This window comes from Aythya ferina (assembly GCF_964211825.1).
Source record: "Aythya ferina genome assembly, chromosome: 5".
Taxonomy (NCBI): domain Eukaryota; kingdom Metazoa; phylum Chordata; class Aves; order Anseriformes; family Anatidae; genus Aythya; species Aythya ferina.
In genome coordinates this window covers 5,420,268-5,442,483 of record NC_140301.1, presented here as the reverse complement: position 1 = coordinate 5,442,483, position 22,216 = coordinate 5,420,268, and the positions used below count along the sequence as shown (strand labels likewise).

Below are 22,216 nucleotides of genomic sequence, written 5' to 3'. Positions count from 1 at the left end.
CTAGACAGAGGTTAAACCACACAATAATAGCACACTGCCTGGATTTTAGCCAAACAGAACAGTACGTTCTTAGGATTTTTTACTTGGTTATGTTATGAGAAATGTTTCGGTGTTCTTCGTGATGACAGTAGCCTATGAGTGAATAATGTAATTGGAGGGCAGTTATTAAAACAGTTGTGATTTTTAATTCTGTAAAATGTTAGTGTGGTAAATGTCAGCACAGTTGGGAATTACACTGTACACAGCCCAGTTAAAACACATTTTGAATTTTGATGTAGTAAGGATATGGTTCATCCCTTGGGACATGTGTCTAAAGAACAGATGATAGCAAACCAAGGTGTCTGTGCTAGTGGCGTGTAAGCAGTCTGGTACACAACATGTTTCCTAAACAGGAAGGGATGAGTACTGCTTGAGGGAGAACTACACGTTAAAACTATCATAAAACCTCCTTCGCTGTTAAATATGCCAGGATCAGCACACTCCCGTGCTTATCCCTGCCACCCCATGGGATTAGAAGTCCCCAGTGTGCGGGGACACGCCTGGGCTGCCAGCAGAGCGAAGAATGTCCTGCAGAGGTGTCAGCAAGCATGCAGCCTGGCAGCTCCCTGAATTTGTCTTTAATTTCCTACACTGTAAAACTGAGATCAGGGCACTGGGGCTTTGGGAGCCAGAGTGCAGCTCATGAGCACACAGCACAATGGCACAGAAGCCCAGAGGCAACGCAGGTGGCAGGAGCAAGCAGGGCTAACTGGAGACCACTGACTTAAGTTCTGACATGGGGTTAATTTGTCATTTCTGCAACAAAGGATGTCATAATCGGTGGTTATTTAAGCCTTCTTCAGAGTATCTGTGTGCCTACTGGGTAACTTCTGTTCTGTGAAAAGCAACAAATGGTTTCCTTTTCGTAGGAGAACATCCTCCAGAAGGTAGTCATGACGGCGTTTGCTGACCGTACTGTGGTTACAATAGCAGTAAGTAGAGTCTCTACTGCTGTCCTGATCGAAACAAGAATCAGAAAGGCCCCGTTTGTTCATTCTTGTCAACCCTAAAAACTTCGCGAATTTGGCCATTCATCTTTTTTTTTTTTTCATTGCAGTGTTTAAGCTTTCTTTTCCATTCTACTTTCTTATTTAAAGATACATAACAACAGTTTCCTAAATGTGTTGCTGGGTACTAATTCTGATTACCTGCAAAGGCATACGAGTTTGTGCTCTATTTTCGTTTACCCATTTTAGGCTAATTTCTAATATAACGCAACTTTGACTATTGTGAAATACAAGTTTTCTCAAGCTAAAATAATGATTTAACTAAGAAAGAGTAAAATTACATGATTAGTTTGTCACAGGATAGAGCAATTTTGTTTCAGTATTTAAACAAATGAAGGAGAATTTTACTGACTTCTAAAAACCACTCCATCCCTGTTGACAGTGACTGAATTTAGGTTTTCATGTTCTTGAAATGATAACACAAAGATCTCAAGTATTTATAAATAAAACTGTTTATTGACCTGAATCAAAGCAGTTGGCTTGACAGATATGTCAGAAGTAATACATCTCTTTGTCCTCTGTTTTGTAAAAATGCACATCTCAGGGAGCTGAAACACAGTAATTTTGCTTCTTACTATTTAAAGATCAAGCATAATGCCAAAAATGTATGGTCAAGAATAGTACAGCATCTTTTCCTTTACACTTAGCAGCTGTCTAACAGAAAACCTGATTTACCTCATGGTATCCATTCATTGTGTCTTTGCAAGAAAAGCAAAGGAATAATAAGCACAACATTTCCTTGTTTCTCTGCATGAAAATACAGAGTTGCACTGCATTTTGCATTTGCGTATCTTTTTGTTTAGGGATGGGCTGAGGAAGTTTTGTTTATTAGCCTTTCATTCTCTTAGTTTTAAACCACACAATTCAAGCAAACAGCATTTTGGAGCAAAGATGTACAACGTTTATATTTCTAATGGCAATGCAGAAGGTGGCTTTGTATTTGAAATGTTCTTCGGTAGAAACATAATGTGTTGTTTGTGCTTAGGAAGAAAAGTAGTATTGGGTCTATGTCACCATCTGTGTTACTTTACCAGGATGGCAGCACTGATTGTGCCCAGACAAGGGCAGTGAGTATAACAGGAATGTGACATTTCGGTCCCCTCCCCCTGCCTGTGGTCTGGATAAATGTCACGTAAAGACTGCAGCAGCCATGTGACTTGTAGATGCCATCAGTGATTATTTTATGGAACACCTGGCTAGAAAGCCACAGAAGGAAATGGAAGACTTGTTTTGATCCTGGGAGTGCCCCAAATCAGATTGAGAACCTTATGGGTGAAGAGTTATTGTGTAACAGGCACCACAGTGTTCTGAGATTAAATATCCCTGCAGGAGTAATACAGACCAAGAAATGCAGTGCAGTTACACTCACCTTTAAAAAGTGGAATTCTGTAAAATGAGGCTCAGGAAAACCCTTGATCTAGAAGCACTCTGGGACTGGGAGAGTACTTGAGAGCAGTAACCCATATGCTTGCCCTGTTCCCACTCCTCCTGGCTGCCTTATATGTGTATTTGAATATCTACACGGATCTTGATCTTTGTATCTGGCTGCAATATTTGCATAGTAAATCAGGCTGTAACGCAGGATAAAGTCATCTTAATCAAACTTGATGGGAAGATTAATTTCTGGAAGGCTGTCTTACCCTGAAATGTGCATGTGGTAGGTACACTGAACTGGCATTTTATTTGTTTTCAGCACCGCGTGCACACGATCCTGAATGCAGATTTGGTTATTGTCATGAAGAGAGGGGTTATTTTGGAATACGACAAGCCTGAGGTTCTGCTAGAACGAGAAGACAGTGTATTTGCTTCTTTTGTACAAGCAGATAAGTAGTAAAAATAAGCATTTTAAAGTAAAATTGTATTACCTATTTTCTAAAAGTGTAAAATACCTGTAAATAAATACTATTTCATAATAAAACGGAGGTTTTCCTTTTTTAATAAAATGAGCTGTTTCTCCATCTAAAGTATTAATGAATTATCCATGTACTCTCCTCTTTTGTATAGTACTATTCTTTTTTATTTTGCTGCCAAAGAATCCTGAAATATGGTTAACAGAACCTCACGGATGAAATACGAGAGGATGCACATCAAACAAAAACCTAGCCAGCATGGACTTTCTGTGTAACTCATAAATCTCCCTTGTCATTTTATTACCATGTTATTTTTTACGCATCGTAGCCCTGCTGTGGATAATGCTTATTACTGACTAATGCAGAAAGAAATTATATACCAAAGGTATTTCTGGAAAGCCTGTATCTCTTTTAATCATATGACGATGTAAAGCTTTAATATCTCAATATAAAGTCTATAAAACTTTTTATTGCAGTTTATTGATACTGCTTGTGTCTCTTGGTCTCTTCTTTAACACCTTTAAGAAATTAATCGCACCCTAATTCCTTAGTCTTTCTCAGGCTGCCTTGCCTCTCCCCCAGCTGAATCACGTATTGATTCCCAAGGGCCAGACTCCCTCACACATCATGAGGAAGGGAAGAGGCCGGAGGCTGTGATAAGGTATCAGTATTTAATGCACACTATTTCCAAAGCGCTGCAGACAACAACAATTCATCTAGAAATTATCCTTCCGAGTCTGGTAAACAAAAGGTATTAAACCTTGTCCTGTAGCTCAGAGCCACGGGGCCTCGACTCATTCTCTCCTAATTTCACATAATTCACCCACTGGCACACTGTTTCTAGATTCACTGTGATCCTCACACACATATACTCAAGATAACTTTTAAGCACTGAAATTATCCTAATTTAGCTGGACAACTACTTATTCCCGTCCAATCAATTAACTGTGGCAATCGTTCTAGGAGTAATTAATGACTAAGCAATGAGAATGTCAGTGACCCAGCGGAAGATTAAAATCAATTTTTCACTGGTATTCTTTTTATAGCATTTTCTTTCACATCCCTTTTTGCCTTCCCCTATTTGAAGAACTCAAAGCATTTGGGGAAAGTACTTTGTGGTGTTGGTTTTTTTTCTCCTCTCTTTAGCCAGCTAAATTAATTTGAAATCTATTTTTAAGAGTTTAGTTCCTAGAGGCAGACATCTCCATGTTCTCATGGGGTACCTGATATTTTTAATGCATTACTTCTCTTCTAGCACTGCAGCAGAAAGCAGAGGAGAGAAGAACTGCTGCTGTTTAAGCAGTGTTACCACCTCCCCGGGGGAAACAGTTTAGTGATGGGACTGAGTAGGTCAGGTTGGGCTCGGTGACCTTGAAGGCCTTTTCCAACCCAGATGATTCTGTGATGCTGTCACTTGCACAACACCTAAGGGCATTAAACTCGGGCCAGAGAGCGTTTGACCACCAGGAGAGCGTAGCTCGTGCTACACTCCTGGTTAAAGTGCAGAGGGAGAATATGGTCACGCAGATAAAATGCATAAACGCTTGTCACGGCCAGCTAAAGAGAGAAAAAGGGGAGCTGGAGACATCTGGGAATTGTTTTGCTGAGTAGCTTTAAAGAAAAAATAGCTGCCCCAGTATCGGTGTATGTTCTCCCTGAGACACCAGGCATCTCGTGAAAGCTAGGAAAGGAGAAATTGGACACAGGTGACTGTATCCTTCCAGGGCAGCAGAAGGGCACAGTGAGCGCCAAATAGGTTCCTACTGCAGCCACTGCGTGTGCTGCCTCCTAGCTGCCCAGCCTCATGCAAGTACTCATCCCATAAAGACTCAGGAAATCACCACTCCGCAGGACTTCCCTGGAAAGGGAGCAAAAGACCCAGCGCATCGTGATTTTTGGAAGACCATATTAGATCCTGAAGTTATAAAACATGATTGCAAAGCGCAAGTGACTTTGTAATTGGAGGTAGGTTTCCATCGTAAATGGGGCTTACGTTTCATAAGGCATCACTGCAGGACAGCAGGGTATGAGAGCTGGTTGGTAGCCAAAGATTATACATCTATTTCATGGCATCACACTACCAGATAAATGTGTGAACACAGAGGCCTCTTAGCTGCCACTTGGACAGAAGACATTTTATGTTTCCTCGGTGTATTTTTATCCGTTTATATGGGGCCAAATCCCAGAGAGTTTGTGCTCCCTAACTCCAAAGGCTTGGCGTCTCAACAGTGAGCAGAAGCCATATCTAAAAAGATTATTCAGTGGTGGGAGCTGTAAAGTCAGAGAAGGTGAAAGGCTCGCTGCTGTTCCTGAGTCATTAAACCTGCTACTTCGTGTTGGCTGGTCCAGCAGTCCCTGTTGAATCAGGCTTCCACTACACAAACATCTTTTTGTCTTTATCCCCTTGTCTCTCCACAGCCACTTCATCCTGGTGCACTCATTTCTAGGGAAGTGCTGTTTTCTTGGAAGGCCAGGAAGCACAGCGTGCCTGCTACGTCAGCCCTCTTCCAGCTCTGCTCATGCCTTCCCCTGCGATTCTGACTGGCCAGCTCTGATCTCTGCTCTGTTTCCCTGCTCATACAGCGAGGGCATTTGAGAGGCTTAGCTCAGGTTAGGCTAGCACGACATAACCCTTGAAACAAAGGTCTACTTACACAGGTGCCAAACAAATTTTAAGTTCATAGCTATAGTAATATCTTCTTGGTAGTCTTTAAATTAGGGAAAAGCAGAAGAAAAAAAGTTTTGAAATGTAAAAACTATTTCATGGGTGGACAAAATGTACCCCGCATGATTCCGCACTACAGCCTTCAAGTGTGGGTTTGTTCCTGTGAGCCCAATTTGCTCAGCAGCTCTTAACACAAATATGTTGGCTCACACCAAAGATCTGTCACTTTTCTCCTTTAAGTATCTGTCACTTGATCCACAAAGACAGGGCTTCTTTCTGTTCTGCTTTAGAAATCCTCCAGCAGAAGCCACTTGCTTTACTGTTCTATCTAAGCTAACGACTGCTGAATAGGAAACGGCAAAGGAAAAAAAGGTAAGTGGAAGATGACAGCCCCAATAAAGAACAGAAGGGGAAACATGGAAACACCCTTCTAGCACTATAGAGTTCAGGATTCCTAAAACCAACAGGGTTCATGCAGCACTCCTTGCTGCAGTAGGCTGCACAGGTCATTCCTAGCACCAGCCTAGGAGGCAGTTCACCTTGCTGATACATGTGCTTTAAAACACACTGCCACCTTGATGCATTTTTTTCATTCTACACTCACGTAGTTGTCGCCCTCTGGAGGAAGAGGTACAGAATAAGACAACATTGAGAGAAAAGTAAGAAAAAATTTGCAGCAAAGGCATGTCTATTTCCATCTCTGCAATAGAATGACGTGCTGCCAGCAAGTAGTACTACCTGATGGTGCAGAGCCTCTTTCTGATCACTTCAGAAATGCTGGAAATAACTGTGAGCTGCCCTCAGGTGGAGAACTACACTTTTCAGAAGTAACATTACAGATTTCTTTCTAAAAATTTGGGAAAGGAAAAAAAAAAAGCAAAGTACAAAAGATCATTTTAAAGTTAAATTGTATATACAAACCACGTACTTGGAGCATTTAAATTTTAGCCTTTTGTTTTGTTTGGTGCAGGTGGCATATTCACAGCAAGAACACACACAGTGTCTAGCAGAGAAGACAATACAGAGAAGTATCTTTGGGCAAGTTCAGCAGTCTGGCAGCCAGGTTCCAGGACACCTTGTTGTCATTTATCAAAGCAGCAAGAAAGGTGACCCAGAACAAGAGAAAAAGTGGAGTATTGGGAAATCAATCCTGTCAGAAAGAACGTTAGCGTCCAAGGACACGCAACGAGTCATAGCAAATAGCAGTAGTAGAAATAGCCTCAAATAACAGTGAGCAATTAATCACAAGCCCTACGATGCCTGCTTAGAGACCTCAGAATGATTATTTAGGAAATAGTAATTCTGATATCCTAGGCTACAGTTTGCAGCTGGTGGTGGTGAAAGTTACTTACAACCTCCTCACCTGGCTGGCTCCAAGGGAAAGGCCACCAGCACACGCAGTTAGAAGGACACAGTATTAAATCCACTAGCACTTAAGAAAAAAAAAAAAATCCAGAATATGCTAGGATGCTTTAGCAAATCTACAGCTTTGGTGCCCAGGCTGAAATAGAAAGAAAATACTTAAATTTGAGCAAGTAAACATGATGGAGAATATTGATATTTAAACAGCATGACAACAACATCGGAGTGTTTTTAGATAAACGATCTTGACCCAAAGACGTATCACGTCAGTCCATCAGCTTTTTGGTTCAGAAAAATCTTTCTTTAGTAGGGCTGACCAGCAGATTTCACGAGTGGGAACGAGCCCTTTAACCCCAGGTCTCTTTAACCATTGCACCCCCAGCCTCGGCCCCTTCAGGCAAGTTTCTTCCCACTCCCTGCCTGAACCTCTCATTATCTAGAAGCACACCGCACAACGCATGGGCAAATCGCAGGAATTCCAGACCTTTTTTTTTTCCTTTCTGAGGCAGATTTCACCTCACAGACCCTCCCCCAACCCCCGTCCCCGCTCAGTTCCCGCTCCCGACCCGCCATCGATCGCAGCGCCCTGAGGCAAATACTGACAGAAACGGCTTTCGGGGGGGGGGGGCACCGCCATTCCCTGAGGTAAACCTGAGGTAAAACCTTCATGGGGGCGCCCCCGAGGCCGCCACCGGCCGAGCCCGGCCCCACACGCCGAGGTCCCCTCGGCGTGTGGGGCCGGGCTCGGCCGGTGGCGGCCTCGGGGGCGCCGCCTGGCGGCCCCGGTGCCCTCCCCGCTGCGGCGGCGCCGTGCGAGCCCGTTCGTCCCCCGCCCCCGGCGGCTGCGGGAGCGGAGCCGGGACCGGGATCGGGACCGGGGAGGCTCCGAGCGGCGGCTGGGCTGCTGTGGGAGCCATGCTGTCGAGGAAGGGGATCATCCCCGAGGAGTACGTGCTGACCCGGCTGGCCGAGGATGTGCCGGAGCACGCCCGCTACCGAGCCCGGGAGAGGCGGGCGCGCTTCGTGGGGAAGAACGGAGCCTGCAACGTGGCCCACAAGAACATCCGCGAGCAGGGCAGGTTCCTGCAGGACGTCTTCACCACGCTGGTGGACCTCAAGTGGCCGCACACGCTGCTCATCTTCACCATGTCGTTCCTCTGCAGCTGGCTGCTCTTCGGCATGGTCTGGTGGCTCATCGCCTTCGCCCACGGCGACCTGGACCACAGCACCCGGCTGCAGCGGGAGCCGGCCGAGGGGGCGTCGGACGGCTTCGTGCCCTGCGTGACCAGCATCCACTCCTTCACCTCCGCCTTCCTCTTCTCCATCGAGGTGCAGGTGACCATCGGCTTCGGGGGCCGCATGGTGACGGAGGAGTGCCCGGCCGCCATCCTGGTGCTGATCGTGCAGAACATCGTGGGGCTGGTGATCAACGCCATCATGCTGGGCTGCATCTTCATGAAGACCTCGCAGGCGCACCGCCGCGCCGAGACCCTCATCTTCAGCAAGCACGCGGTCATCGCCCTGCGGGAGGGCAAGCTCTGCTTCATGCTGCGGGTGGGCGACCTCCGCAAGAGCATGATCATCAGCGCCACCATCCGCATGCAGGTGGTGAAGAAGACGGCCAGCCTGGAGGGGGAGGTGGTGCCCCTCAACCAGATCGACATCCAGATGGAGAACCCCGTGGGGGGCAACAGCATCTTCCTGGTCTCCCCACTCATCATCTACCACGTGATAGACAAGAACAGCCCCCTCTACGACATCTCCCCGGTGAACCTGCACCACCACGAGGATCTGGAGATCATCGTCATCTTGGAAGGGGTGGTGGAGACCACCGGCATCACCACGCAAGCCAGAACCTCCTACCTGGCAGACGAAATCCTCTGGGGCCAAAGGTTCGTGCCCATAGTGGCGGAGGAAGATGGGCGATACTCCGTGGACTACTCTAAATTTGGCAACACGGTGAAAGTGCCCACCCCTTCGTGCACGGCCAGGCAGCTGGAGGAGGACAGGAGCATTATGGACACCATGCCGTTATCCCCGAAAGGCACCATAAGGAAGAGGTCCGTCAAGCTAAAGCCCAAGTTCACCCTAACCGATGAGCCTTCCTGATGCCTCTTGTGACTGGGAAACTCTGTTAGGGCTTTGTGTCTGAAAGATCTCATAAACTCAAAACACTGAGGTGGCCTCTGTTGCTTTTTTTTTAAATTCAGGTTGGTAGAACAAGGTATGTTCTGGTGTTATTTATTGTGGGATAAATCTAAAGCTAATTATATTTTTTTAAAGGTGCAAGAAGATTTCAAGCAGCACTGTATGAGTAGGAAAATCATGATCTGCAGCTTTAAATTTCAGTTCAGACTGTCATATTCAGTTGCACGATCATTTTGTATCGATTAATCTGTGGGTAATTACACATTTTCTCAAAAAATAAATGTATATTTATTCTCGGAGATTGCAGTACTTAGGGTCTTGCAGTGTATGTCCTACAGTTGGTAGATTTTAACTGTATTTTTCTAACTTGAACAATCAATATAGCAAAATAAAATAATTAATGAAGTCAGCTGAATTTAAATGACAACAAAAAGGTCAGGCAGTGCCATGTATGACATAAGACCAGATCTAGGAATGATCGTGCTATTACACTCTATGTCTTAAAGAAATTAAGTGCCGGATTTGCTTCATCCATATTGTATTGTATGGAGCCACTCCTCCCACATGCAATATGAAATGTATTTGAATATTTCATTTTGTTTATTTTAAAACCCTTTACACTTCCCGAATAAAACATTCAAGAATACCTTTCTGGACTGTATATTTCTGATAGTAAGCAATGAGTTGCCTTTAAAAAGAGCAGCAGAATTGAGATTAATTATAAATAGGAAAAAATCTGTATTGTAATTGTCTAAAGGGAGAGGAGGAATGTCCCCTCCTTCCACACACTGAGCCACGCAGCAATAGGATACCCAGTAAAAAAATTAATCTCTGCTTTAGGTCAGAGTGAATTCTGTTAGATAATCAGGGAATATAAATAGAGATTTTAGCTGAAAGGGCAGAGCTGTATGCTGGAATATAGCTGCATTCAGTAGCAAAACTGCTGTGTCCTTTCCCTTCTCTGAAAGAAGCAGAGGTTTTCTGCTTAGGGACAAGAGGGATGTGCAAGACAACGTGGTCACTTCAGGGATGCTGTGTCACAAAAAACTACTGCAGAGGAAATGGTTTCCTCGTTTAACATCCTGACCTCTACACAGCTGGTGCCTGCCGTTGTTTTTAGTTGAATTCAAGAGCAGGTGATTACTGGCAAAGGTAAAGGAGCCATGTTCAGCCCATCAGTTCCACGAGGGCAATAGGAGCGATTGCCCTTAACAAACTACAGCAAAAAAAATTAGGTTGGATATTAGGAAGAACTTCTTTACCAAAAGGGTTGTGAGGCATTGGAACAGGCTGCCCAGGGAAGTGGTGGAGTCATCATCCCTGCAGGACTTTAAAAGACGTTTAGATGTAGAGCTTAGGGATATGGTTTAGTGGAGGACTGGTTAGTGTTAGGTCAGAGGTTGGACTCAGTTATCTTGGAGGCCTCTTCCAACCTAGATGATTCTGTGTGATTCTGTGAAATCCTCTATCTGGGGATGTTTGTAACAGCAGCAATTTTATTTCTGTGTTATTAGGGGACAGCAGCAGCCTTAACTACAGTATGCTATTAACAGGGCAAGCTGCCACTCAGGTAAAGAAAGATACTGTCCAAATAAAACCTAAACAAGCTTTACAGAACTGATCTAACACCTGGTTACACAAGTTGTGCAGAGATGGTCACCAAATCACCACTGAACTGCATTTATTTAAGTAGTTCCTAGTATCAAATTCTTGTGTGTTAAGCAGTTCATAACACACTCCTGGTTTGTAGGAGCAATAATAAGGATGCTTTTTTAATGCCTCATCAGTGTAAAAATATGACAAACGTTCAAAAAAGTCACAAAAATCCTTTCTGACTATAGAATATTTACTGGCTTCTATAATAAAATTAATATTGGGGTAAAATCACAGATTTAAAATGATAAATCACAGTTTTAAAATGATAAAATAGCAGTTATATTGTCAATATTTACCTATTTCAGTTTTATGAAGGCCTGTGTCAGCATTATCGGGCTGCCAGTTAAGTGAAGAAATGTCTGTTTGGTTTCCAAATGCCCAACGTGCTGTTCTGTGTACAGCTCTTAAAATGTGCTTTGTGTTTCACAGCAGAAGGGCTCTGAAACCAGCATTAGCAAGTAGTTAGCAAGGAAAATGGGGAAAGGCATATTTTACAGTTTTAATAGTAAAAAATCCTTTAAAAAAAATAATAAGGAATTATGCAATGCCTTTGATTACTAAATTTCTTCTCTGAGTCCAATTGACGCATTATTTTCCAGCTTTCCCTTTTTCTGCCTCTGTTCCATCACCCACCCAAGGAGCACTTAAAGTAGAGCTAATTGCTTCTCCTAGACACCTTCGTTCCTCTGAAAGTTGGTTGTTCTTTATCAGCTGTCACAATACTACTGTTCTGTTCTTACAGTAATCATAGATAAAATTTTAGAGTTAGCTTTCCAAGGACCTGAAATCATTGGCTTCTCCTTAATCTCATTAGTGCCTTCTATCAGTGTGTAAGATATATTCAATGTTGTCACCTAAAACCTCTTCAGATCTGATAGTGTTTTAAAGCTCTCTTCAAGATTTGACCTATATGTGAAGCAATTTCAGCAGCACTGCCACGCGACTATTTTCAGGAACTGATGCAAGCCTCCTTTTCCCTGAGGGTGATCTGTGCTACAGAGGGGTAGACAATTTTTGTTCACTGTGAGATGGGAAGGGGAAAGATGGAAGGAAACAGCCTGTATTCGTTGGGCTGGTTTCAGGACTACCTTTTAAGTCACTTCTTTGACAAGAATCTGCCTAATTTTCTGAAGTCTTGCACTAAAAAGGCACCACAATATTATGAAGAAGGCAGGGTTTGTTCTGGTAGCATCACGGTAGCTAATTATCTCAGTCAGTTTGTTGGTGACTTTGAGTCTCGGGATTCTTGTCATTTTAAATTGACAAAAAATTCCGTTCCTTCATCATTTCAATATTCAAAAGTATTTCGGGGCAGAACAAAGAAGAAAAGGGAATGGTACTTCTTCGTACCCTTCGTTTTGCCATTTACAAAGCATTTGGGAATCTGAACATTTTCTTAAAGTTGCATTTATGCTGACCACCCACAAGCTCTGTAGGAAGTGTTCTGAAGAACGTGCTAGCTTTTGACGTGGAAAAACCCTCATTCTTAGCCATGAGTGAATGCTTCATTTTCTGTAGGTGAAGTTCAAAGTGAGTGCTTGTGAATTCACTCTCCTAGACTCACTGGTCCTTTATTTAGGGTTTGGTGAAGCCAACTGTGTCCATAAAAATTGCTTTTCATGTGCTCTGCAGTCTGGAGACTGTTATCAGTTTATACTCACAGTTCACACCGTTTGGTGCATTCATATTGGAGGCTGATAAGGTGTTTGGATGGACAAAAGGATCACAGAGCTTGTTAATGAGAAATAGAGGCTGAAGAACACTGCTGTTATTTGCCATGGTTTTAACATACTTGCAGTGACTTCTGGTGAGAACATAGCCACTGAGCTTATCAGTTTCGTGTTGCATTTCCTAATGAAATGAAGCAACATACGTGTAGGAAATTAGAGGATAACACGGGCTGATGTGCGCTCTTTATCCCCCAAGGCGTGTGATAAATACAGTATCACAGCAGTGCATGTCAGCAGGAAAGCCTCGCTGTAAAACAGATGAAAACCAGAAGCGAACTCAGCAGGCTGCAAACTGAGGCGAAGGAGGGTCAGGGACACAAAGTAAATACATCTAAAATCCACCAGTGACATGGTGGGAAGACGGCAGAGACTTAAAAAGTAGATGTGGGAGGCTCATAGAAAGTGTTTAACAAGACCAGGGCTTCCATACCAGGCAACAGGGTCAATGTCAAAATTCAGGCCGGGCACGATGGGCATTGCTCAAGCTGGTGGGTAAATATTGCTGTGTGTCGGGCAAGGTACCAGCCACGCCACAGCCCTTCTGGGAGCAGTGTCAGGAGGGCTTCCTGGTGCCCAATCCTTGTGGTTAGTTACTTATTAACAGTTAATAATATCAAACGAATGAGTAATTAATTGTCCTCTGAAAGTTCAGTTTGTTTCCTCATGTTTTCCTTCCTCTTCCACTCTTCACGTCAGTCACCCCTACTTGATAACGCTTGCAGGCCAGCTGGCACCAATGGCTTTTGAGAAGAAGGTTCAGAAATCTTGCAATCAAAAAGATTGAAGAGAAGAAGATTCAGAAATGCTGCATTTTAGGCTTCCTGGTGACTATTGGCACACACCTTTCCCTCTTCCCGCCCTCAGGGTCACACTGGTGTTGCCACTGAAAGGGGAAGAAGGATCAATGCTCTTTGTAGTTCACGTTTCTGTGCTGCCCGGCGTTCATCCAGGGCCAGTGTCTCCAACTCAACAGCCCTGGCCCAAAGCTCCTGGCAGGTAATAGAAAAACAGCGGGTTTTTGGATCAAAGGCTGTCATCTGCTGACCTGCTAAAAGCACGTGCTGCAGCAGCAGGGTGGATTTAGTCAGCACTGCAGGCCTCGCTCAAACAAAGTTGCTGTAGAGGTGAGGAGACCCTTGTGTAAGGAGGCCTTGGGGAAGCTGCAGCAGGGCAGTTGGTGGGACGTGTGCTTGGCGTGGCTGGTGGCTTTCTAGCTGCCTGTAACAAATGACTCAGTGTACTATTTTTGATTCAGCAACAGGAGAAAGATACGTGATACAAACCTCCACACCCCCCCCCCAAGAAGAACTATTAAAAGAGCAGAAGACATTCTTGAGAGGCTGAAGATACCGCTGCCTCCATCCTGCTCACAGCCCTGCTCCGTGCACGTGGGGGACAGGACGCTGCGTGTTTTTCTGACTTATGCTGCTATTTTGATGTATAATGTAACTTTAAACAATCAGCACAGGGGAATGACTCAATTTAAAAGTTTTCTTCCAAATACTAAAACCCCTGCAGCTTAATGTCCCTGACTTACTGAGTTTAAATACTGATTGCAGCTCCATGAGAGGTTTTCTAATCAGCTCCTCTACTGTAGCAGCCCTAAACCAGCAACCACATATGAACTGGAGTGGAGCCAGAGGCCTCAAAACAGTGGCCCTACAGCAGGAGATCTCCATTTTCCTGTAAGTTGGCAAAGAGAGGATTGGCACAACATATAAATGTTGCTATAATAACCAGTTATTGAGCAGAACCAAGGCGTAGAGAGGGCCACTGACTACCAGTGGTAGCAGTATGAGTCCTTGACTTGAGGAAGTCTCAAATCAGGCTCCCCTGTTACATCCTGAGCCTTTAAATCCAAAAGAGTTTGTCAGGGAGTTCATTAGCACCAGGATTTCCTTCTTGGTGTTGAGCACTATTAAATTGGTGGGAGTATGCAGCTGACCCAAACAGGCCTTGATGGTGTTTTTACTGCTACAGCTGTGCTGTTCCCCAGGGGCTGGGTTAAAAGTTTTCTTCCCATCCAGCAGCTCCTGAGATCTTCTTGCTGTGTCTTGTAAGTAAAAAAAAAAAAAAAAACAACTTTTTTTTATTTATTTTTTTCTAATGTGAGCAAATATGGATATTATACCGCTTGTATAAGTCTGTTTGTTGAGGTATTTGAATGCTCATGACTTGGTCTGAGATCTGTTTGTTGAGCTCCTGCTGTTTCCCAGAGAGGTTGGGTAATGGGAAGTTTTTTCAACGCCTTGCTTTTTTCCTCTGATGTTCTTTTCAGCTGTTGGTAGCTCTATTTTAGCCTTAAAATTTGAGGGGAAAAACTGCCGCTAGGTTAATGCTTCTGTCATAGGATGGGTGGAAAAGACCTGTAAGATGAGTAGGAAGAGCGGTGTGTGAAAGGTGTGGGTTTTGTTAGAGCAGCGTGCCCTAAAAAGAGCTTCCTTTACATAAAATCCTGATAAACTTAGGCCCTAAGGAAATAAAGAAATTGCCCTCTGCAATTAATTCTAATGACGTTTTTGTAGAGTGGCAAATGCTCTGCAGGGATGCTACTTGCTGAACACACAAGGGTGGCTTGATTTGAAAGAACTGAAGGATGGCTTCTCCAAGCATGGGGATAGCTCGTGTTTGTTGAGCATTTATCTGGAATTCCAGGCAGCAAACAGATGTTTTTCTAAAAGCAATTTCTATCTTTATAAATGTCTCTGTAGCAAGTAGCCATTATTTTCTCCTGATTCTTTTCTGTCAAGTGCTGTCTGGACATCCATAGCTGAAATCTTTACATTGAGAATCTCCCTGCAATGCATCCTTGAACTGATGTATTCAACATGAATTTATATATATGTACAGATCTGTGTGAGCACAATCATGCAGCTTATAAGGCGCGTTCTTGTTTTTTATTTATTATTATTCTTGATAAATTCTTATTCCTCAGTTTGATTTTTCTACTTATTTTGTTCATTACTGTATGGACCAACAAAGCATATCACTTCTGCTGTGTTCTTGAATAGCTTAATGGGGGGAAAAAACAAGTTTCAAGGTGTGTCGTAGGCCTGTGAGCTGCAGTCAGAACTTGACCAATACGACCATTCAAGATATTTCTGTGGCTCCTTAAACCAGCTACCAAAACCCATGCTGTTTCTGTTCCTGCCAGATATGCAGCGCTGCAGTGTAACACACTCACCAGCCTTTGGATGTGTAATGACATATGGTATCTCTGAAGTGGTAGATGCTTCTTGGCTAGAAGGACCAGAATTTATGTTTTTCTAATCCCTTTTTTAAGAAAGGGGGGAAGGAGAGGAATAAGAGAACTTGGGGGGGGGGGGGGGAAAGGCAATCAAGAAAAAAGGAATATGCTATCTTGTCTCTTGTGTCTCTGGTAGTATTTGCCTTGTGAGAAGAAAATCATGCTCTGGACTGATCTTATTGAAATGGCCTTTTTAAACTTTGTTCCATTTTAAAGCTAATACTTGTTCTTTACATGCTCAGTGTGACCCTGATTCGCAATCAGAGATAGTTTATTAGTAGCTTGTTAAGAACCTTTTAAGTGCTCCTACAAAGCAGGAGGAACTGTAATGATTTACAGTAGCAATAGTCTTTTACTGAGCTATCGTAAAGGGAGTTAACGTGTTCATAGAAAAATCTCTAATCACGCTTTAAAAAGTAGTGCCAAATTACCACCAGGCCACAAGATATTGAATAGTAAGTTCTCATTCCCCAGTTTTCAGTCATCACTGTTTTTCACATAGGCTCACAGAGAAACTACGCTAAAGTATGTTAAATTCAACAGATGTCTACTGACGAAAAACCTGGATGCAGTTCAGAGAATGCCTGCTTAAAGCGGTGTGCTGGCACTTGCAATTCATCCCCTTTCTGAAAGGGCTTAAGTGAAACCAATACCGATAGGCATTCATGGAGAGGTTTGATTTGATCCTTTATGAGCTATAGGGGAAAAGCTCCATCGGTTCACTCCTTGAAGTTTCAGGAGTGGCTCTAGATCATTTGGTACAAACTGTGAGATGGAAAGTTCAATGATTTCCACATTATTATGACGTTATAGAAATACTTGAAAATGTGATCTTTTTTAAGGAAGACTCCGATACCTTTAATAACTCTGGGGAGCACTTTATCCCCTTATCCAACTGCTTTAAAAGAAGTTTAAGGATTTGCAAACTAGAATCTAGATTTAAACCAACCTTTGAAAGATAGCAAATAATAAAACAGCTTACCTGCAAACTTGAGCTTTCTTTGTAGTATTATGTCACTGGATGAATAACCTCTCACCCTAATGTAACAGCTGGATGCCTTTGGAGGGAGCTGTAGTTTACTCTAAAAAATGCAATCCACTTTCTCTGGTGCAATATTTTGACTTGGTTGGCTTCGGGTAGCTCTGTCCAGTCTTTATATCATATAACTCCAATATTGTTCAGTACAAAATCTGATATGGAAACTTCAAGACAGTCTTATTAACTATGCTTTGTATCGGATTTTTTCTTATCTCTGAGACAACACGAGGCTGCTAAAGTGAGAGAGAGGCTTCTCTTAGAAAGCTGCTGGAATAGAATATTCCTGGGACACTAAACCAAGAGTGGGGCTTTACAAAAGAAAGAATTGCAAAAGAAAGGATTTTCCTGCTGCTCTGTGAGTCCTCAATACCTCATTGAGATGCTGCACATGCTAAAACTGAGAAATCTTGCCCCTTGTTAAAGGGTGGTTTCTTTTGGGGTGTGTGGGTGTGTCACTCCTCCACCTCAGCAGCAGGAGGAAGACAAAAGGTATGAATCCTCTGGCAACACAAGCACTCATCTCGGGCAGGCTGTTTCCAGCCTATGTGCCATCACCTCCTCCAACTAAAATATTCTGTTACTTACCTTGCTGTGAAGTCACAGTTAGAGAGCGCCCTACCGTTTAGTGCCAGAGTAGCTGAGAAGTAACCCCAAGACAAGGGTATGGTGCTAACACGTCTCAAGTATAAAATCTAAAACCAATATTATTTTCTCAATACTAGAATATTACAGCAGGGTAAACGTGAAATTAGGTCTTGGACTTGAGAGGGAAAACTGAAATTGTTTCTATGAGATGGGGTATCTCGCAGAAGGCCAACTGGTGGTGGAATGGCTGATTTAAAGATATCAGAACATCAATTTTTGGCTCTTTTACATGTTTTTGTTTGTTTTTTAATCAGCCACTTTACCCAAATTTAATAGTGGTAAGTAAACCACTTTGAAATATAGCAATTCCCAGAAATAAAAAAAAATCCAAGCTTAAATTCAGCCGTTGTTTATAGCTGTTCCTTGGAACTTCTCTGAAGTCTCAGTGGCAAAATAACACACCCAGAGAACAGGTCTGCTGGAGCTCTGTATGGACTAGTTCAGTAGCTACAGCTGAGGTCTTGAATCACGCTTGCACAGTGACTTGTAAGTTATATTGTCCTGTCCCAAATGGTTCTTTGCACCTGAAACAAAATTACTTCCCTTCAGGTTAAATCAAATATAATTCCTTTACAGGGAAAGGACCCAAAGATGTATTATACATACCTGGAAGTCTTAGCAATATCTTTGTGTGTGTGTGATGTTTTTTTCAGGGTTTTATGCATTACTTGTACATGACTTTGAAAGCAACTGTTTTTGCCAAGCATAAAAGCTGTAGGAGCTATCTGAAGCACAGATTTTAAGTGGAAACAGCCATCTGAATTGCCTGGTAGCTCCTGGCTGATGTTATCCTTGATTACATCCTCCTCCAGTAACCGCTGGGTTTGAATCACTTCACAAAGACAGGTGGTTTTTTGGACTCTGGCTCACTCAGCCTAAGAACAGTATCTGTGGCTTTTAGAAAACCTACATAATCAAAAGAACCAGATACCGTGTTTGCTAGTGCTAGATAAGCAGATAAGAATGTGAAAAGGAGGTCAAACTCATTTATCAAGCTCTTCACAGCCTGGGTGTTTATATATTTGAGTATTTATACAGGAAGCACGTTGCAGTCTCACTGAGGAATACAATAAGCATGAGATGTGATGCTCTTTAGACAGCTTAAATACTAATGGCTAGTCCTCTATATAAGAAAGTGTACGTATAATTTAGTAACTAAACAGCTGGAGGGCTTCTGTAACAAACTGTGTAATTACATGTTTTCCTTGGAAATTCATCTGACTTATGAAATTTGTCAGCTAGTCCTTCTCACGGTCCCCCAAGCAGCTACACCAGCACAACTTAAAAGGTGCTGAATTATGGAGCGTGAGCACTTTCCCTGCAAACAATCTACTTTCTGGTAAAGCATCAGTGTCACACTATTCAAAATATCTCCTCAAGAAAATACTTTGTAAACTCCAAGAACTATGCCTTTCCCATATTTTGTAAGTTTCTTAAAAACTCTTAAATCCTTTCAAGTCTGGTGAAGGGATCTGGCTCCCTGATTTCAAGGGGAAATACAGATACTGCAGACACTTGAAATTCCCAGGCTAGCTCTAGTTCACAAACTCAATCTGGACCTCCAGCTAGACTTAAATATGCATCTGGATTTTATTTATTTCTTTATTTTTGCATGCATCGGCTTGCAAGTGCAGAGCTGTGTAGGTGTTTCAAATCAGGAGAACATGTGAATCAGACCTGGGTGGGATGACTTTTTATTTTTTAATGCTTAATTAAGATAGCTTGTGACAAAGCCTGTGAAGCTTCACCAGGAGTAGCGCTTTTGCTCTTCCTTAGCATCAGCCATCTTAAAAATCTCTGCACTTCTATGGATGTAAAGCTGGATGGCCAGGACATAGCCACCTTCTCTGGGGAAGTGGTTTCCAAATGTCTTAAAGAGCATCTACCCAAATGTTTTGCATCCTCTTAGTTTCTGAGGGCCTCTGAGGAAAATGACCAGCTGTTAGAGAATTGAGTGTGTGTGCTATGATGAGCATGTAGAAAAATTCCTAGTGTTACTCGGAGCTATCCTGTGTGATCACACAGGTACAGTTGTGTATTCATGTGAGGGTGTCTGAGGTAGAAGAAAGGATTGTCACAACTCTGGGCTGAAGAAACACCCACCCTTGTCACAGCAAGATAAAAATTTAGGAGTCCTAAAGTGGACCATGGGGCAGGAAAAAAAATAATCTTGTTTTAACACAAGCTGTAGTCCTACCAATTTGTAAATCCAGACAGCTCCTGTCTTCCAGAAATTAAATGATCTCTTCCACGTGTACCTGTGGATCCTTCTGATCTTTTAGCAGAACTGCTGCTGCTCTTTTCAGCATTACATTGCATGTTACTCGGAAAGAAACCCTGCGCCTTTCTCTCTTGGGGATAACTTTTCATAAAATGACTTACTTGTTTAGGATGAAAGCCCAAAATCTGGAAATTCAAAGCAGCTTCTTCCAAATGCTTCATTTCTACACTTCCTTTGAATGCTACTGTTTTTGGAGTAACTGTAAGGGCATTGAGGGGAAGAAGAAAGCCATTTATTTCTAGATGCATGTGCTATTACAATGAATAGCAAAGAGAAATAAAGGCTGTGTTGTCCCTCTCCACAGGAGCTACCTGCACTCTGCATGCTGCTGGCAGAGCTTGGGAACTGAAGCGAGGTCTAAATCAACAGAAATCTGAAATATCCATAAACACTGTGAAGACAACGTGGCTTATCAGTGAGGAAATGAAGTTGTTACAAGCCAAGGCAAAATCTTCCTAAAAGTTCTCTACTTGCTCAGCGTAATTTTTCTCACTTCGTAACCTGACTGTCCTTGGAAACCTGGAAACCTTAATCCCCCTGAAGTCAGGTGAACGTGGCTAGTAGCTCCTGACTTTGCGTGTCAAGGTCACCTTGCTGCTCTCTATTGTGGCTTCCTTGTTATGGCCGAGTTGCATGGAAATAAGAGTCAGGGAGCCTGTTCCTCTTCACGGGCAGCTGGTGTTTTTGTTGCATTAGTGGTCTGTAGATGTGTGCATATGCTAACTGAATCTTGGATTCATGCAATGATGACATAGGAGTTTTTACATTTAACACTTTCTTGTATGTGAGAACATAGCACAAAATACACGCTAAGACTATAAATAGCACATGCAATTAAGTTCTTGATAATTTTGTAATGCTCGGTCAGTATGAATAAGTGAACACTTACAGCAGGTTTTCCTTCTTCCTTGCTAAAAAATGCATAGAGTGCACTTAGATAAATGTAAAACAATTGGAGTTGAAAATGAGCTGCAGTCTTATGTGTACTAAGTAGCACAACACTAACCTGAGACGATTAAACTAGAGGAACAGGAAAACTGATCATAAACAAAAGGCAGGCTTTGATCACAACAGCCTACTCTTTTATCCCAGTTCTTATATTTAACATCATGATTTTACTGGTTGGCTTTGCTGCCCGTTGGTAACTGTTCTTCCATGGGAGCTTCAGAGCCTGAATGAACTAGCTGCCCTAAACTGGCTCTGATACATACAGTTCTGAAGTGCAGAATTCCTGAAGGGAAAAACAAAAGCCAATATGGAGAGGAAAAAAACAAACCTTACCAACCACCTCCAAAGCTGTTCCTTAAGCAGTGTCAGGAGTGACAGTGACTTGGCATCTGTTTACTCCAGCTGTATTTTTGGCAGAAATAGTGCAGCATTGAGTGTTCTTTATATTGCGCTGTCTGATGTGTAGGCTTCTACTCTGGAAGGACTCCGGTTTTTAGCTGTAAATGTAAACAGTATCTTCTCCTGGCTGCTCTCTTGGGGTGTCTAAAACACTAAGTGACTCTCATATTGTTGATATCCAGCTATGGTGTACTGCACTTGGAGATCAAGCACAGCATGGAGATGTCTGTTTTCAGGAAGAACATCATTGTCTCCGTACTCATTCCCACTTTCAGGGGCTCTTTATCAAGGAAATAGCATATTGTAAGAGATGCATCCTCAGAAAAGGGCAAAACCAAATGCCCTTTAGAAACGCAGCAGTTCTTATTTGGCTCTTGAGGGATCATTCAGCTCTCAACACCCTATTTTATTATGCCACCAGCCTGCTTTACAGCTTGTTTTTAGGAGTGCTCAGTAATCCTTGTCTTAGACTCCCTCTAGTGAGGAAATGGCGTGCAACTGTAAGCACTGATCATGTGAGAAAGCGTTCTGCTTTCTGACAGATGTTGTGGCACTTCCCCCTGGCACTAAATGCACTGGCAAGGTCTGTGCAGTCTCTAGTATAGATGCAGGCTCAGGAGCTTCACTCATTGCTACTAAAGTACCTGGTGTCTCTGTGTGGCTGTGGAAATATCCATACGTACAGGTTTGCATAGAGTTCTATGCCATGGCTGAATAATTCATCCTCTCCTGCTAGATGGGCTCTGAATTCACGCAGCAGGGTTTCCTGGTATGATGCACAGGGTGGAGGGCTGCCTGCATCTCCAGCCTACTTTTTCCAGTGCCATCAGTGTTATGGAGCACAGAAACTGAAGTCCTCCTCTCAATGCTCTGCTGACAACGGTTCTAGGCTAATGGGAAGGTGTGAAACGAGGTATTAGAGAGGAAAATCTTATACCCACTGTCACTTCCTATAACACAGAAATGGCTCACAGGAGTTATCTTCTAGGAATCTGCTATTGTGTGTTACAGGAATGCACACCTGAAGGAACAGAAGCTGTTTGAAACAGAGGCTGAACAGCAGGCACTGTGTAGGCATTCAGACTGACAGCCTCTTGAAATGATGGAGAAGGTGCAAAGAGTGGAGAGGTCAGCCCGGTAGTGCTGCTCCCTCTCCATATTTGTCACTGAAAAATGTACTAGCTTTAGGAAACTGAGTAT

General features: G+C 43.0%; 2 protein-coding genes and 2 long non-coding RNA genes across 4 annotated transcripts in view; 3 read left to right on the top strand and 1 right to left on the bottom strand.

The window, feature by feature from the left end:
* Window positions 1-3,646, top strand: part of ABCC8 (ATP binding cassette subfamily C member 8) — a 74,729-nt gene extending 71,083 nt beyond the window's left edge. Inside the window, exons 38-39 of the mRNA XM_084521937.1 lie at window positions 909-971; window positions 2,740-3,646. Coding sequence (XP_084378063.1) covers window positions 909-971; window positions 2,740-2,877 — 201 coding nt within the window. The 3' untranslated portion in view covers window positions 2,878-3,646. The remainder of the gene's footprint in view (window positions 1-908; window positions 972-2,739) is intronic.
* A 309-nt stretch (window positions 3,647-3,955) lies between these two features.
* On the bottom strand, window positions 3,956-7,579 carry LOC311437998. Its single transcript, XR_014693887.1, has 2 exons — window positions 6,925-7,579; window positions 3,956-6,408 (listed from the first exon to the last, which is right to left on the bottom strand). It is a non-coding gene; the product is annotated as an uncharacterized lncRNA (long non-coding RNA).
* A 143-nt stretch (window positions 7,580-7,722) lies between these two features.
* KCNJ11 (potassium inwardly rectifying channel subfamily J member 11) lies at window positions 7,723-9,717 on the top strand. The gene has a single exon (XM_084520470.1). The coding sequence runs from the start codon at window positions 7,839-7,841 to the stop codon at window positions 9,030-9,032; it is 1,194 nt and encodes a 397-aa protein (XP_084376596.1). The 5' UTR covers window positions 7,723-7,838; the 3' UTR covers window positions 9,033-9,717.
* Window positions 9,718-13,128: 3,411 nt separating this feature from the next.
* LOC311437999 overlaps window positions 13,129-22,216 on the top strand; it is a 31,803-nt gene continuing 22,715 nt past the window's right edge. Inside the window, exon 1 of the long non-coding RNA XR_014693888.1 lies at window positions 13,129-14,513. This is a non-coding gene — a long non-coding RNA (uncharacterized lncRNA). The remainder of the gene's footprint in view (window positions 14,514-22,216) is intronic.

Coding starts and splice junctions, on each gene's coding strand:
- KCNJ11 (XM_084520470.1), top strand. CDS start 7,839: ATGCTGTCGAGGAAGGGGATCATCCCCGAGGAGTACGTGCTGACCCGG.